We start from the raw sequence: 18,121 nt of genomic DNA, 5'->3' as shown, positions 1-18,121 counted from the left end.
CTGTAGTGTCTTTGGCCAAAAGCAATATATCAAATTGAGTAAAAGATGATTTTATAAATAAAGTGATTTATAGAGCATTCTTTTGATAACTGATGGATTCAGTGCGGCTGAAACCGCCTGCATTAGTATATTTGTATTTGGTTATGTTTTGATAACCAAGCAGGATTTGTGAAAATAAAGCCAGAATTTTACACTTCTTAACAGTAATTTATTAAAATGTGATACTGTATTCAGATTTTAAAGGTAAAATAAATGCAGGATAGCTAATTTTCTGTGAACAAAAAATGAAATAGTAAAATTGTGCATCTTTGTGGGATAACGTTACCATTATACATTACCATCATGGTCATTCATGTGTCCTTTGAACTTTGACCTTGTTGATTTTTAATTATTTTCCTCTCAGCCATTATAAAGTCTGATAAATAATAAAATCAAAGCTTAATAACTAAAGCACCCTAGGTGATCAAAACCTGTGTTTTTTACTATATGCAGGGTCATTTTAAAATGTGTATGTCGAGGAAAAGAAATAATTAACATTACCACCAATTCGCTACACTCTTTATGAGCACAGTTGTCCTTGTTCAAGAATTGTAGGGATGTTGGGGCCTGGGTATCTCAGCGAGTAAAGACGCTGACTATCACACCTGGAGTCGCGAGTTCAAATCCAGGGCGTGCTGAGTGACTCCGGCCAGGTCATCTAGGGGTAGAAATGGTCTTACCTTCTCATGTGTCTGTCTCCCATCAGGTAACATCGACTACAGCTGTCCGGCCACCAACGAGTGCGAGATCACAAAAAGAAGACGCAAGTCCTGTCAGGCATGCCGCTTCATGAAGTGTTTAAAAGTGGGCATGCTAAAGGAAGGTAAGACACACAACGAATAGATCAAAGCTGTCTGACTGTACATCATAAAAGACAATGCTGATATAATGTACCACCATAAACCATTTCTACATAACAACAAACCACAGAGAAATGCACATGACCTAATCAGTGTCGGGGAAGCTACTTTGAAACTGTAGTTTGACAAGCTACAATCTACTCAGAATTTAAAGTACCATGTTTTCTGGAATATAAGTCACTTTTTTTTTCATCATCTGAAAGGTCTGCAACTTATATACAATACATCATTTATAAGTAACTGATGACATCATTCATAGATGTATTAGTGCACAGCATGTTATAAACAGATGTGGCTTAAGTGTCACTTTTCTTTCATGAATCATGAAAAGAATATGAAAAACTGTTACACACGATTAATTAAAGAAAATTCTCCCGTTTAAAACAAGTCCAAAAACACTGTGATATGAAGTGTAGATTCTGAGGGACTGTAATCATCACGGAGCGCGTTTGACACGCTGAAGGGAAGTCTGGCGGCTCCCGGGTTCTAGTGGTCGCAGCATCCGTCCTCTTTCAGTGCAACCTATACAGAGATGCCACTTATGTTTTATTTATTCTTTTAACAACGTGATTTTGACCCGATGTGACTTAATAAGGTAGTCAAGTTACAGTCAAGTTACCCTTTTGAAAAAGTAGTTAGCTACACTACAAGTTACTATCAAAAAGTACATTGATGCTACTTAATGAGGTGATGTTTGATTTTTTACAATGTTACTATCAAACCAATAATAAAAAGAACAAAATGTACACTAATAACATTTATTAATTAATACATGTATTCAATTAAATGCATTAAATCTATGAAATACATTTAATGAAAATGTACATTTATACACTTAATAATGGCCATAAGTTAAAATACAACAACATAAAAACCAGAATAGATCAGACATCATTTTTGTAATACACTTCACACTTTTCAGTCATCCTGCTGTGCCCAGGTGTAACCTACTTCCCTAAAGATCTCATTTATTATTATTATTATTGACTAACTCGCCTGACATTTTGTGCTTGCCACATAATATTTAGTATATTATGTGGCATGATGTGGATTATATGTGAACAGAGACTTGTTTCTCACCTCACCTGTGTTCTTGTTTTTGCCATTGACATGCAAGTGCCATCTTTACAGGTCACATACAGGGGTTGCACCACAAATATCTGATGGACTAAGTCAAGGGTGTATATTTGGCTTGAATATTGGGGGGTTGCAGCGTGAAGCATATACATGTTTCCATTTATCATGGTATAAATATTGGGGGGTTTAGTTACGTGTTTTGATTATTGGGGTGGTTACCTTTGTGGTGTTACCATGTTATACCATCACTGCACCTGTATTACTTTATAGGGTAGAAGTGTTTGTGTTCACGTGTTGGGGTCATACCAGCGGTACAGCAGTGCTTTGATTAGGTCGGATTTGAGTTTGTAATGTCATATGTCAGCCTTTAAATCAATCAAATGCAAAGTGTCTTCTCAGACAATAACGCAGCGTTTTTATCGAACGCACCTCAGTGATCAGGCTTCACACGAGTGTGTGTGTGAGCAGCAGGTGATTCGATGAGCTTGCCAGACACACACTAGTGGTGTTCATAAATGTTGCTGCTTGACGTGCCAATGGACCCATGTCAAACCAGCGCTGGACCTGAGGGGCTGTTGGCACGACCCGCAGCGCACCCCTCACCCCACCCCCACAGCAGCACGGCAGTAAATAATTGCGCCTGTTGGGGAGAGAGACAGAAATATGCTGAATAGGTCGATCCGAGCTTCTGACTAACACAACTGTAACATTATTCCAGCTGGAAAGGCTTCTGTCCCAGAGCTCCCGCTCCGAGCGCTCCCCCCGACGTATTGATCCGCTAAATGTTTTCCGAACATCTCGGCTCGCTTCCTATGGAAGCTTTTTGAAAATCCTGCCATCCTGCATACATGATGATCTAGATTTTTACTTTTACCATTTTCTTTCTGTCTTTCTTTTTTCTTTTGTATCTTATTTATATCCTTTATATCACTTCTTTCCATGGATTTAAATGGCCATTCTGTGTCTTTAATGCAGTGAGAGGATGTTATAGGCATACAAATGTCTCCAGTGCATGCGGGAGTATCATAAGAGCAGTTGCGTATAGGCAGAATCGGATGGCAGTGTTTGAAGCAGGTGACTAGAGTGTCTGTAATGGTCTGTAGTTCACCCACAATCCATCTGTGATGTGCTCTTGAGTCTATATGCAGCTGAATGATGTAACAGAATCTCTCCACTGCGTGAGACAGAGTGAAAAAATTAAGCAGTAATCACATTACTAGCTGATGAAAAATTCATGCAAATATATTATCTGGAGGAATAAGAGCCCAGGAAATAGGAAGAGATTGTTATAAATAAATCACCTGTGTCCAGGCCAAAAAATGGTGCTTAAAAAATAGATTGAGATCAAGACCGCAATATTAACATCAGTGCATGAATCCACAGTAAAGAGAAGGGGAAAATAAGGTTGAAACTAGAATGCTTTAATAAGAGCATTATCCATCCCCACATGCAAACTACAAAATTGTTTGTTCACCCAGAAATGAATCATTTACTCACCCTCATGTCGTTACGATACAAAATGAGACGTTTAACAGAATGTCTAAGCTTGTTTTTTCTATAAAACGAAAGTGTTTGATGATATATATATATATATCATCAAACACTTTCGTTTATATATATATATATATACTGTCAAGCTCTAAAAAGGACCAAAACTGTGGCGTATGAGCTGCTTTTTGACTAGATTAGACTAGATTTCTTTCTTTGACTTCTCTAGTCCTCATAAAAGATCATTTCTAATAGTGTTAACCCAGGTTAACTAGCCTGCACTTCCCCAACACTATTAAAATGATTTATTTGAGTATTTATTTTGCAAATGAATACGAGGACATGGAAAGACATCTTGTCGGCTATTCCGTGTCCCTCCTCAACGCAAGGTCATGCGTCTGTCTCCGTGACGACGCTACGTGAGCTCCAGATCAATCAGGCTTTTCAAGGAGACAGAAAGTGAGACAGAGAGGGTCATGTCCGTCCTCGTCCAACTTCACTGTATGCCCGGCCAGAGCCAATGGTCGTGCGACGAATGAAGTCATCTCACCTAATTATAACTTCCCCGGACAGAAAAGACCCGCACTTTCCATTCTGTTAAATGGCGTACCACAAATCTGTGTTCAAGACGAGTTTGTCGGGCTGGATTCACCAAAGACAAATCTTGGGACAGGATGTGGCGAAATTCTGAATGTATTAATAGTCTTGCATAGGGATGGAACTGATTGGAAGTACTCTTTGTGTCATGAAAATAAAAACCTTTAACAATTCATTTTTTCATTATAAAACAGAAAAACTTAAACATTTAGAGCATTAATCAATCCATATCGAATTGAAATCAGAATCAAGAGCTTGATAATCTGGAATTCTGTATCAGTACTCAGCCCTAAACTGCACAGAAATAATTAAACTTCTCTTAAACAATTCAGTACATCCTGTCATTTCAAGGGATCCAATTTCTGAATTTCGCCTAACCTTAGCCAAAGTCTTTCTCAGCGGCACAGAGGTCTGGCAGTCTGAGCACAGGATGTTTTTAGTCATGTGATGTTTGGAAGAGATCTTGAACCGCTTCATTCCCTCAAAACAGGAAGTGATCAATAATGGGACTCAAATGTCAGGGACGACTGTGATCAATGGAAGTGAATCGGAGCTGGGAAGACAGCAACGGATACTATAGAGCTGGGGCACTCAATTGACGGACTCTGGTCCAGATCCGGACCGAAGGACAATTAAATCCGGACTAGTTATCTGACACCTGGCTAAGTGATTATGTAAGCACACGTGTATTCGCCCACAGAGAAGGAATAAATCACGTTCAGCACTACTCACTTTATTCCCGCTCCACTTCGCGTTGCCACTCTCCCCGCCGCTACAGACACGAGGTGGCGCATAAAGCATAATTAACTGTACGTATGAGTTGCAGGTGTGGCTATTTTAACAACAGTAGCAGAGACACCGCTACAGATACTGGCATCTTTAGCTAAACACACTGCAGAAAACAAAAATGAAGTAAAGTGAAACTGTCTTCGTCTGTCTGATATGTGATTCAGCCGGTTCAGCTAAACCAGGTCTGTGTCTGGACAAGTTAACGTGCCGCATTGAGACTATAACGCTTTAGGGGTGTCTGGATATCTCAGCGAGTAAAGATGCTGGCTACCACCAGCTAGTTCGAATCCCAGCATGTGCTGAGTGATTCCAGACAGGTCTCCTAAGCAACCAAATTGGCCCGGTTGCTAGGGAGGGTAGAGTCACATGAGGTAACCTCCTCGTGGTCGCTATAATGTGGATCTCGCTCTCGGTGGGGTGTGTGGTGAGTTGGGCGTGGATGCCGCGGTGGATGGTGTGAAGCAAATAAGATTCGTCCTCCGCCACCCGGATGAAGCGAGTCACTACGCCACCATGAGGACTTAGAGCGCATTGGGAATTGGGCATTCCAAATTGGGAAGAAAAAGAAAGAATAAAATGTAGCTTCATTAATCAGCATGTAACAAACTTTTCATAATAAACAGATTTTTGTTTTAATTTTATGAAAATGAAGCATTAAATCATTACTCAACTGATTAGCTTCCCCTCCACAATACCTCTCATTTAATTTTTTTTAAATGTGCTCATTTATGTGAGATGTGAGGACTAATGACTAAACGTGTCAAACCTGGTGTGATGTGCCTAATGCTTTTATATGGCATCCTAAGACTTGAAGGATAATATAGCGTACAAGTTGTAGGCTGTAAAGATCATTATCCACTTTCATTTTAAGCAATAAAATAACAAAAGGGCGAAATGACGTTAATGAGTGGATGATGACAGAATTTTCATGTTTGTGTGAATTATTCCTTTGAGACACATGGTTGTGGGTGTAAACTGTGTGTCGGGCAGTTGTTTCCCTCGAGTTCTCGTGTGAACAGGTGAGAGGATTACTGCAGGCGTGAACATGTGTTTCCACCAGAGATCCCGGCCAGATCACTTCTGTACCAGGACGACACACTGTAGATCATCTCTACAGGGAGACACATGGCTGATGATCACACATCTACAAATGCTTTTTATTATAAATACACTCACAACAGCCAGAACTCAATAAAGAAAGAAATATACATAGATACTGTATATTTGGGGTCTAACGGGTCATATTTCTCACGGTTCGGTTTGGATCACTGTTTTAGGGTCACGGTTTCGGTACTGTTCAGTATTAATGTTCAGGGGAAAAAAATATATTCCTGCCAAATCCAAAGTAAAAATAATCTGTAGAAAGTTGACCCATGTGAAACACAGGTGGAGTGTGTCCATCTACAGGGTCATACAGGTGCATTAGCGGGTGCATACCACAGGTGCATACACCTCTGAAGGTGTCCTGTGGTATCTGGCACCAAATCGTTAGCAGCAGATCCTTTAAGTCCTGAAAGTTGCGAGGTGGGGCCTCCATGGATCAGACTGGTTGGTCCAGCATATCTCATAGATGCTCAATCGGTTTGATATCTGGAGAATTTGAAGTCAACACCTTGAACTCTTTGTCATGTTCCTCAAACCATTCCTGAACAATTTTTGCACGGTGCATTATTCTGCTGAAAGAGGCCACTGCCATCATGGAATACTGTTGCCATGAAGGGGTGTACGTGGTCCTGCAACAATCTTTAGGTAGGCGGTACGTGTCAATGTAACATCCACATGAATGCCAGGTTTTCCAGCAGAACATTGCCCAGAGCATCATACTGCCTCTGCCAGACTGCCATCTTCCCATGGTGCATCCTGCAGCCATCTCTTTCCCAGGTAAGCGATGCACCCGACCATCCACGTGATCTAAAAGAAAATGTGATCTATCAGACTAGGCCACCTGTGATTCTTCCATTGCTCCATGGCCCAGTTCAAATGCTTACGTGCTCATTGTAGGCGCTTTCAGCGGTGGACTGGGGTCAGCATGGGCACTCTGACCGGTCTGCGGATATGCAGCCCCATCTGCAGCAAGCTGCGATGCTTTGTGTGATCTGACACCTTTCTATCATGGCCAGCATTAATTTTTTCAGCAAGTTGTGCTACAGTAGCTCTTCTGTGGGATCGGACCAGACAGGCTAGCCTTCGCTCCCCACGCGCATCAATGAGCCTTGGGCGCCCATAAACCTGTCGTCGGATCACCGGTTGTCCTTCCTTGGGCCACTTTTGGCCTCCACAAGACCTGTCGTTTTGGAGATGCTCAAACCCAGTCATCTAGCCTTCATATTTTGATCGCTCAGATCCTTACGCTTGCCCGTTTTTCCTGCTTCCAACACATGAAATTCAAGAACTGACTGTTCACTTGTAGCCTAATATATCCCGCCCTTGACAGGTGCCATTGTACCGTGATAATCAATGTTATTGATTACTTCACCTGTAAATAGTTCTAATTTTGTGGCTGATCAGTGTATGTATGTATATATATAATTCACTTAGCAATCCACTTCTCCCACTTCCCCTGTCTTACTGTCCTTGTATATAAAGACAAAAAGTCCATTCCAAAATTCTTATTTTATAATAAAAATAAAGTTCTGGGATTTTGACAAATTTCTATTTAATTTATAATGTAAAATAATGGAGTATTTCACAAATCAGATATAATTAAAGTAAAGATGTAATTGATCATGTGAACACTGTCCAGCTCTTCAGAACAATCTGAAAGCATGCTGCATAATATTATTATCAGGTTTTGTTCATGTCAGCCCCAGTGTATGCTGTCGTTAAAACATTTTTTATTAAAATTTTCACTCAGATTGTTATGCTGATAATAATAAATAATAATAATAATAATAATTCACTAGTAGTGGTCATTTTGTTCCCCACTGTATACAAAGTAAAACTTTCTGAGATTGTACAGACTAATTTGTTTTATACTGTCAAGCCCAACTGAATGACCTTTTGGCAGGAGTTTACTGCTTTGTGGCCACCATCTTTGGGAGGTGTTTCTTGTGGGTTCTGGGTGAGATTGCAGAGGTATTTTGGGCCATTTGTCGGCTCTACATTCAGTTTCTCTTGCTCATCATCGCTCGTGAGGAAAAATACCATGCCTTGCACCCACGAGCTGCCATACCCAGGGCTCTTTGAAATAGTGCTGACGGGAGGCGATTTCGACGGCAGCCATGAAAGGCAGAGCTGGCTGTGGTCTTAGAACTTGGCCCCGTGAGTTTCCTAGCTAAAAACGGGTGAGCCTAAGCTCCCTCAGCCACTGCCAACCATTTCAGCCATGCTGACACTTTCCCCTCGCACAGATGACAGGCACCCAGAACAGGTGAGAGCACCAAAAATAAGGGCCCCTGCCAAGTCCAGTGACCCCCAAATGAATCAGTGATGGGGGTGCAGACGGGTCCTTTTGTAGGGGATTTGCTCCAGAGAGGATTATTGTTTTGGAAGAGAAAAAGGAGCTCGGGTCAGCTGGCCCATGCCCAGTCACGGGCCCGAGGGCTAATCCACGGTCAGATGCCTTCCGCGCTGGCACTAATCCCTCTCTCACTCTCTCACTTGTACCGCCATGCTCGCTTTGATGAAACGACATTCGAGATCCATTTGCTTTGAACCAGTGACGGTCAGCAATGTAAAGCACATTCTCCTCCATAAGTGTGTTTGGTGACTACACTGATGAACACTCTTGTGTTTCATTAAAGATCCTCCACATTCAGCCACCCATTCCTCCAACGTTCGTCCATCAGACATTTCTGCATCATTTCAAATGTGTTCACCTTTCTTTGTGGCGCTACTGACCGCAATATCCAAGAAATGGTAAATGGTCTGCACTTATATAGCGCTTTTTAACCTTAGTGGTATTCAAATCGCTTTACACTGTGACTCATTCACCCATTCACACACACTCACACACCAATGATGGCAGAGCTGCATGCAAGGTGCTAGTCTGCCGTTGAGAGCAATGTGGGTTCTGGTTCTGTGTAAACCGCAAAGTAATTAGTTACACTCAAACAATGTTGAGCGCGATTTAAAGGTTGCATTTTTGCTTTAAAATGGCATTTTTCTTCTACTGATGGTTAGGTTTAAGGTTGTGGGAGTAAGGTTAATAAAATCTGCATTCTTGTTGACTGTATTACGTCATTTACAACAAAAAATACAACTCGCTTTTGGCGACACTCTGTGGACATTTCTTCCAGAAACTGAAGCTCACACGAGCACAAACGATCAACAACACTTCCAGCTTCGGCCACTGGGGGAGTGGTTTGAATTTCTGTAATCACAGACCGATTTCAGCAGCGCAACTTTCGACCTCTGCCGCTGAATTCACAGTATGATCATTCTGGTATCTCTGATGCAGCATTTGATGAGAATTGTCCAAAATCGTCATTTTTTTGAGTCAGAAACCAAAGCCACATTTTTGCTGCAACATCCGAGCGCATTACGGTAATGAGAGTTGAGGGGGGAAATGTGATTTAGTGTGCTAAAAATAATGTCACAATGCTAAAATTGGAATGGTCCTTAATTGTTTAATTTTCTTTATGCAAAATGTAATTTTTTTTATTAATTCTTTATTTATTGTTATTGATTTATGGTTAAATATGACCAGAACATTTTCTTATGCCCTACTACATAAATGAAGCTATATGGGTGGTATTTTGATCAGAGTCATCATGCTGAACCAATCTGTGTTCTAGACATCCATCTCTCTCTCTCTCTCTCTCTCTCTCTCTCTCTGTCTGATCCTCTTGCTCTGGTTGTAATGGGAGACTAGATAGTGCCAGGGTTTAATTCCTGTCAGCATCTGTTTAATTAAACTTGTTACTGTTCTAATTAAGACAGACACCTATGTACCTCAGATTCTTCACACTGGCTTTGCAATGGCTGACAATAGCACGTGACATGGAGTGATTCATGGAGCGTTTCTTAACCCGAGTCTAACAGTGGACTCTGCGACTTGTGAGAGATTAAAAGAAATGCGATACCCATAGAAAGGGACCATATTTCAATTTCATAAATGTATAACAGCACACATGGCATTTTCTATCCTAATGAGCACAACTAAACGTGTTGTCTTTAAACAGTCAACTTATTTTGCATTTGCAATGACGTTTTACCATTGTTAGTGTAAACTAAATTTGGTGCAAAATTACAATCAGGTTGTATACTTTAACAGTTGTTAAAACATTAGTTTTCATGATCTAAAAAAGTAATTTTACAGCATTAATTTAATATTCATTTAAATTTCGACATATAATACATGTAATACAAGATAACATTGGTTAATGCATTATGAATTAATTTACATTAATTTACAAATTAATATTAACAAAGATAAGAAATTCTGTAAAAAATATTGTCATTTTTATTTCATTATACACAACATATTAAGTTCTCATATTAACATACAGAACTTGTTGTCATACTGTAAAAATGTTTAGTTAAAATGAATTGCCAATCAATTTCAATAACAATACAGTGACAAAAAATGAGAATATGAGTTTTATTTATTTGTCTTTTAAGTGTGCAGTAAAACTAACATAGATAATTCAACTCGGGCCATTGTAGAGAAATGATATTTACGGTGTGTTTAGTCAATCTAATCTTGTTTACAATTATTTTATCTCACTCCCCTCTGTCTGTGATTATCAGTCAAATATTTAAATTGTACTTAGGAGAAAAGAGATTTCACTGCGACTTCGCAGCCATCAAATGATCTCCCGGAGTTGCGGGGAAGAGTAGGACCACGGGGACCGGCGGGTAATTAGGTTAGTGGGTTGTCAGTGTCAGGAAATTGAAAGACAATCCTAATCAGATTTCTGTTTCTAGGGAATCAAATAATTTGTACAAGGAGAAAAAATCTCCTGATTCGACTTCTAAAAAAGATACTGTGGTTTGTTGTTGCTGCTCTTTGTTGCGCTTTCGTTCGCTCATATTTAATGAAATGGCCATTATAATTTACATCAAATGCAATTAACGATTAATATACTGCAGTTGTACCTTCAGAGAAATGTTGAAAATGCAAAGCATTTACACACAGATTTTTCTGCTGAATTTCCCTGCTAAATGAACATCTTCTCTTTGTCTTGACAGTCAGTGTAGTTGTACTGAGATGACATCATTTAGCCAGCAGACAGATTTAAGAGAAAGAGAGAGAGAGAGATGAAGAAACACCTGGAATGTTTCTTACTTAACGATCTATTATTGATTAAAGGAATAGTTCACCCAAAAACCCTGATGGAGGGAACGAGACATTGTGTCAATGTAGTGACACTAGGGGTCTCTCTTGAGAGCCTCGGTTACCTCTAATCTTTGAGAAAAGACTAATGAGAATTTGCAAACAGAATTTGCATGCCCTTCCCCCGAACATACAGGTATAAAAGGAGGGAAGCATGCATCTCTTCGGACAGGTTTTGAGCTGAGGAGCCGAGAGTAAGGTCTCGACCATTTCAGTGGCTAGTACAGCATTGTGGAAAGAGGGACACAACGTCTCATTCCCTCCATCATGGAACTGAGGTTATGACAGTAACCGAGACGTTCCCTTTCTGCCACTCACTCAACATTGTGTCGATGTAGTGACACTAGGGGTCCCAATCTAAAAACACCACAATACTGAACCGTGTTACATGGACTGCTGATGCAGGTACAAGCAAGCTGCTGCGTGCAATAAATAGCATGTTCAAAAAATTTCATATAGTTCCCCACATCCCTGAGTGAGGGAAGTGATGTAACTAGCCTGGGAGCAGGCCGCGCCAGCCGCCTGGTACCTGTGTGCACAGAGCAACTTTCAAAAGTGCGCTAAGATTAGCCAGTCTTCTAGGTAGTTGAGTATGCAAATGCCCACTTCCCTTAACGGGGCAAGAGTTGCCTCTACGACTTTCGTGAAAACGAGAGGGGACAGGCCGAAGGGGAGAAACTTGTACTGATACGGCTGGCCGTCAAAAGTGAACCCTTAGAAAGGGTCTGTGATGGGGGTAATATTGAGACGTGAAAGTATGCGTCCTTCAGGTCTACCACCGCGAACCAATCTTGATTCTGGATGCATGTCAGTATATGTTTCTGCGTCAACACCTTGAACAGAAGTCTGTGTAAGGCCCGGTTCTGAACTCGCAGGTCGAAGATTGGCTGCAACCCACCACTTTTCTTGGGTACGATAAACTAAGCGATGTATAATCCCTTTTCCATCTCGGCTAGAGGGACAGGCTCTATCGCATCCTTGCGCAGAAGGGTTGCGATCTCTTTTGCCGTTGAAACAGGGCGGGTGCCTGGCGTACTGAATCGCTTAGCCGAGTCGGATGGTCCTGGCCAGCCACCGTGACAGGTTGGAATGTGTAAACCACGCGTCCAAGCTCCGGGCGAGGGGCACTAAGAGGACGATCACGTGTGACGTACCTGGATGTGAGGCCTCGTGGCAGGGGGGAGCAGGCGAGGTCAGGTTGGGGAGTGTTGCTTCGTCCCAAGGTGGTTGTTTGCACTTGAAGCACTTACGTTGCTAACGTACCCGGCCTCGGGCTGGTAGGCGACTGAGGAGGACATTCTGTAGTGACGACCTCTAGACTCGTCACCACTTGCCGGCCTGAAGTACGAGTGTGGTGCAGTTGAGCGCGTGAAGGCAGAAGGTTCGCGTTCATGGGAGCCCGACTGCAAGTGCTCTGTGTCTTATCGCCGTGAGAACGGCAGATGTGGGCACCGGCTAAGAGACCCCCAGGGTGTGAGGAAACTGCTTCCTTTGTGACAATGTGGGTGCGGCAAGCAAAGAAAAGGAACAAAAGATTCTCCACCCTGCCCTCCACTGGGGGATGGAGTGGTCTGGATACCAGCTCCATGGCAGACATCTCTCTCCCTGGGTTTTACGTCTCTGGAGCACTTGTGAGCCTTTTGGTCCGGGAGGTGACTGCTTGAGACGGGGGGGTGTGCACTTCCTGCGGTGAGCTCTACACTAGGGCGGAGCTGCCTGGGGTTTCACCGCCGCAGGGGGACACCCTTGGTGAGCAGACGGAATGCGGGACCTTGAGCCACGGCGGGGCAAGGTGTGTTGAATGGCCTCCATCTGTTTCTTCACCACTGAGAACTGCTGGGCAAAGTCCTCAACTGTGTCGCCGAATTGGCAGATCTGGGTGATGGGGGCGTTGAGAAAGCGAGTCCCACATCTCGACCAAATTCAGCCACAGGGTGGCCATCGCCTGTCCGAGTGCACGGGGAATGACCTTTGTGGCCCGTAGGGTGAGGTCGGTTGCCAAGCGCAGTTCCGGCAGCACATCAGGATCAGGACTACCCAGGTGCAGATCTTTTGATACCTTGGCCTGGTGGACTTGCAGAAGGACCATGGCATGCAGGGCGGAGGCAGCCTGTCCAGCGGTGTTGTAGGCCTTTTTCGCCAGAGACGATGTCAACTAACAGGCCTTGGAGGGGAGTGACGGTTTTGATGGCACAGGTGCACCGCCACTGCCTTATCCACCTGGGGCTGTTGTATGATGTATGAAACCTGTGAATGAACATAAGCAAAAAACTCAAAAGTTATTGCAAAAGCACATTCATGTATGTTCTGATGCTCAGTACACAAGCTGCCCACCCTCTTCCTTTTGAAAACAGTTTAAGACTCACCGAACATACATCTGTTGTCGGCTCATTTAGAATGAAAAATACAAATATTTAAGAGGAATTGGAATAAATTATGAACAGTTTTCTGCCTTTGCCTGATTAATATAAAATAATGTAATCAAAAACAAAGAACTGTAATCTGATTATGATTATGATACTTTATTTTTTTTTTATGTGATTACCTAATCCGTTATACATGTAATCCGTTACTAACCATCACTGGTGATACACATTTACAGCTCCTGCTAGAGTTATTTTTGGAATTACAGTATATTTGTATGATTTACCTGTGTGTGTGTGTGTGTGTGTGTGTGTGTGTGTGTGTGTGTGTGTGTGTGTGTGTGTGTGTGTGTGTGTGTGTGTGTGTGTGCTCATAAATGTTTATGACTACACTATATTCCTGCACTGTACATTTTTTTGTCATTTTAATGGTAAAAGACTTTAAAAATGCTATAGTAAAAAACTTTAATTGGTTAACAGGTAGTTGCCTTAAAATATACTGTTAAATAATTTTTTTATATATATTTAAAAAGACAATAAATGTAGTTTTAGGTAAAAGTTTGTAAAAATATTTAAATATTTTGTATAATTAATATTAAAAATATATATTATGTTTAACAAGAGAGTACATGTATTATTAATGTTCAATTATTAAGGTAAATTATTGTTAGAATTACGGTAAAAACATAAATCAAGTGTTCCCAGAATTCCCTGTTTGACCCAGTTAATTTAATTATATTTGATGGGAATATTTTCTTCTTATTTTTAATATCAGTTATGTACATTGAGGTGTTCTGTGTTGTATATGATGTAGTTTAGTTCATGTTTATTACATTATTTACCCTGATTGTGTTTAGTGTTTGTGTAAGTTTAAAATATCAAGTTTATTATTTAAGAATATAAACAATGGTAATGCACCGTAAAACATATAGGCATCAAAATGACATCCTCTAAAGCCTTAAATGTGGTTACCGTATTGTTTACGGTGAATTCATGGCAACCTCATCTGCCAGTGTATTAACGTAAATTGAACAGGATGTTTTTTTACAGTGTGTTGTTATAATGTGGAGTGGAAACATCACAGTTTTTGCTTGTGCAAATATTGGTTCATTGTCTGTTGGTGTGGCGGTTGAGAAGTGAAGTAATGAAGGGTGTGTGTGTGAGTTCTTTGACCCTGTGTTAAATATTCATCTGTTTAGATGTGTGTCAGGTGTGTAGTGTCACTGTGGCTGAAGTCACTGCTCACATATGGAGGCATGTCACCTCTGTCACCCCCCCCCCTCTCTCTCTCTCTCTCTCTCTCTCTCTCTCTCTCTCTCTCTCTCATATGCATGTGTGTTGTTGTGTTTGTGAATATGTTGGCTCTCTCCTTCCCTTAAAGCTGAAATGATTTATTTACACTCTGATACTATTACTGTAGTGTGTGACTCTCATGAATCCTCTCAGGAAAATGTCCTGCTCCGATTTTACTTGAAACAAACAAGACATTATTAGTCTATGTATAGCCTATATGGTAATACAGTAAAAAAATCAGTTTGTTAGAGTAATACGAATAATCATTATAATCAATGGGATGAGTTAAAGAAAATGTTGGAATCATTTATCAGAATTTGTGGTGGTAAAATGTGCGTAACTGTCATAGAAATAATTTCACAATGCAAAAAACCTTCATTGTCTGATATGATAGCTTTATTTTCTTTATGCAAAATATGATTTAATTTGTACTATTATTATTATTATTATCATCATTATTATTATTTTGTAATGATTGGGTTAAATATGACCAGGACATTTTCTTGACATGTTTCGTGAGAACCACCTGTGTGCTTATCTGACTAAATAAATAAATAACTAAAGCAAATACTGAATTTACACCTCAGATAATTACTGTTTGTTTGTTTGTTTTTTGTCTCATTGTAGTATTATTAGAATTTGGCCACATTAGTCCTGCAAATCCCGAAATGAAACTTTGTGATTTCAAAAAATGTAATAATAATAATAATAAATGATTTTAATAAAGTCAAAATTGTATGTATTTATTTATTTATTATTATTATTATTATTTTTACAAACAAGCAAGTAAGGGGAAAAACATGAATTATAGCCCTAAAATAAATTCACATTTCTCATGCGTGATTTAATGTAACAATACTTGAAATCTGAAGGGTTTTCTGTGACTTATTCACAATGAGTCTCTGTGTTTTCACACATGTAAAGTACATCAACTCTTTTTAGATCTTTCAGACACTCAAAACTACAGTAAATGTTGGTCATAAATGTGATTAAATAAATGTGTGTGTAAATATTGTTTTTGTTTGTTAAGGTGTGCGTTTAGATCGAGTACGAGGAGGCAGACAGAAATACAAAAGGAGAATGGATGCAGAAAACACAGCTTACCTGGGGCTCACACTCCCTCCACCAGCCAAAAGACCATGTGAGACACACACACACACACACACACACACACACACACACACACGCACGCACACATGCACACACACGCTCACACACACACACATTCTCACACACATATATATATACACACACACGCACGCACACACATACAAACACATACACACACACACGCAAACACACACATGCATACACACACACATATATATACACACACACACACACACACACACACATATATATATACACACACACACATATATATATACACACACACGCGCACACACACACATACAAACACATACACACACACACATGCATACACACACACATATATATATACACACACATGCATACACACACACATATATATATACACACACACACACACATATATATACACACACACACACAAACACACACATCTATATATACACACACACGCGCACACACACACATACAAACACATACACACACACACATGCATACACACACACACACACACACATATATATATACACACACACACACACACACACACACACATATATATATACACACACACACACACACATTCGTAGTATTAAAAGCATTTATGTTGCAGTTGTTCATGTGGGCAACAGATGAAGTTAAGACAGCAGCACTATTGAGCATTTGTATTTGTTCAGATGAAGAAATTGTTTGCATTTTATTATAACGTTCATTAATGAATATGCGATTAACAAACATTATCTGTTACATTATACTTTAAAATAACAATAATGCACATTGAAATAATTAGAAATGTCATGAAAGTTTGATTCATATTTAAATGTACATGAATTACTGATCAGTTAAACATTATATAATGTGTTAATGAAGTAAAGTTCTCATAATGATGTTTTATTTATATTTACTGTATGTTCTCGGACATTAAAGGGTATTATCAGTTTTATATGTGTATATTAATGTAGTGAAGTTTAGACTAATTGTTCACAAATAATTCATGTTGGATAGTTTATCAAATGTCCAGTGAAAGTGCCGGGTGATTTCATACTCGTGAATAACTCATCTCTGTGTCTCCTCATCCTCAGTGACGAAGATCGTGTCCCACCTGCTCGTAGCGGAGCCAGAGAAGATCTACGCCATGCCAGACCCCAGCATGCCCGAGAGCGACATCAAAGCCCTGACCACGCTGTGTGACCTCGCCGACCGCGAGCTGGTCGTCATCATCGGATGGGCCAAACACATCCCAGGTCAGTCGACACCGCTCACGACAATCTGATGTATGTGAAATGCATCATCGGTTTTACAGTGTGAGAACAACATTCACCACGTACAAGGACGATTCTCAGGAACACTAAAAAAATGTCCTGGTCCTGTTTTACTTTGAAAATGAAAATAAATGATATTTTGCATATAGAAAAAAGTCTCTTTGGGGCCATTAAGATTTTTAACATTTTCAAGACAGACACATATTTCACCCCTCAATTCTCATTAACATGAAAACATGTTTCATTTGCTGTTTTTTTAAATAGTTAAACAATCAAGTACAGTAATGTAAAAAAAAAGTAAAAAAGTTACAGTAATGTGAATTAGGTAGTAAAACAGTAAAAGTATTCTGAGAATAACGTCAGAATGTATCAAATCTGAATGGTCCTGCATGTTTCATATAGTTTTGCCACTGGATGATGTGTGTATGAAAAGAACATTAGAAAGTCATTATACAAACACAGTGCAGACATTCAAATTAAACATTTCATTCAGACAGAGATGTAAACTCAAGAAGGGGACAGTACGTTGTGTTCACGTCCTCAGTTCAGTGTGGTCGGTCTGTGGTCATGATGGTGATCATTAACTGGATGAAGTGTGTTAGCTAGTAAGGAGATTAGGAGGATGCTGACCCCCTTAATCACAAACACACACACACACATGCACGCATGCACTCGCACACATAGACACGCACGTACAAACTCACACACACACATACGCAAACACACATACGCAAACACACACACACACACATACTCACAAACACACACACACACATACTCATACACACACAAACACACACATACAAACGTACTCACACACACATACATACACACACACACACATGCATATACACACACACACACACGTACTCACACACACACATACATACACACATACACAAATTCTCATTCTCTCACACACACACACATACATACATACACACACATACACACACACATAAACTC

The 18,121-nt window shown here is 40.3% G+C and overlaps 1 protein-coding gene across 2 annotated transcripts in view; it reads left to right on the top strand.

Annotated features, from left to right (window-relative positions):
* Positions 1–18,121, top strand: part of LOC127662501 (steroid hormone receptor ERR2-like) — a 76,175-nt gene that overhangs the window by 40,840 nt on the left and 17,214 nt on the right. For both annotated transcript variants that reach the window (XM_052153702.1, XM_052153701.1), the window contains exons 3-5: positions 746–862; positions 15,814–15,924; positions 16,976–17,137. In XM_052153702.1, coding sequence (XP_052009662.1) covers positions 746–862; positions 15,814–15,924; positions 16,976–17,137 — 390 coding nt within the window. The remainder of the gene's footprint in view (positions 1–745; positions 863–15,813; positions 15,925–16,975; positions 17,138–18,121) is intronic.

Source organism: Xyrauchen texanus, chromosome 22 (genome assembly GCF_025860055.1).
Source record: "Xyrauchen texanus isolate HMW12.3.18 chromosome 22, RBS_HiC_50CHRs, whole genome shotgun sequence".
NCBI classification, from domain to species: domain Eukaryota; kingdom Metazoa; phylum Chordata; class Actinopteri; order Cypriniformes; family Catostomidae; genus Xyrauchen; species Xyrauchen texanus.
The sequence above is the reverse complement of the archived record's forward strand: the minus strand, read 5'-3'. Positions and strand labels throughout refer to the sequence as shown.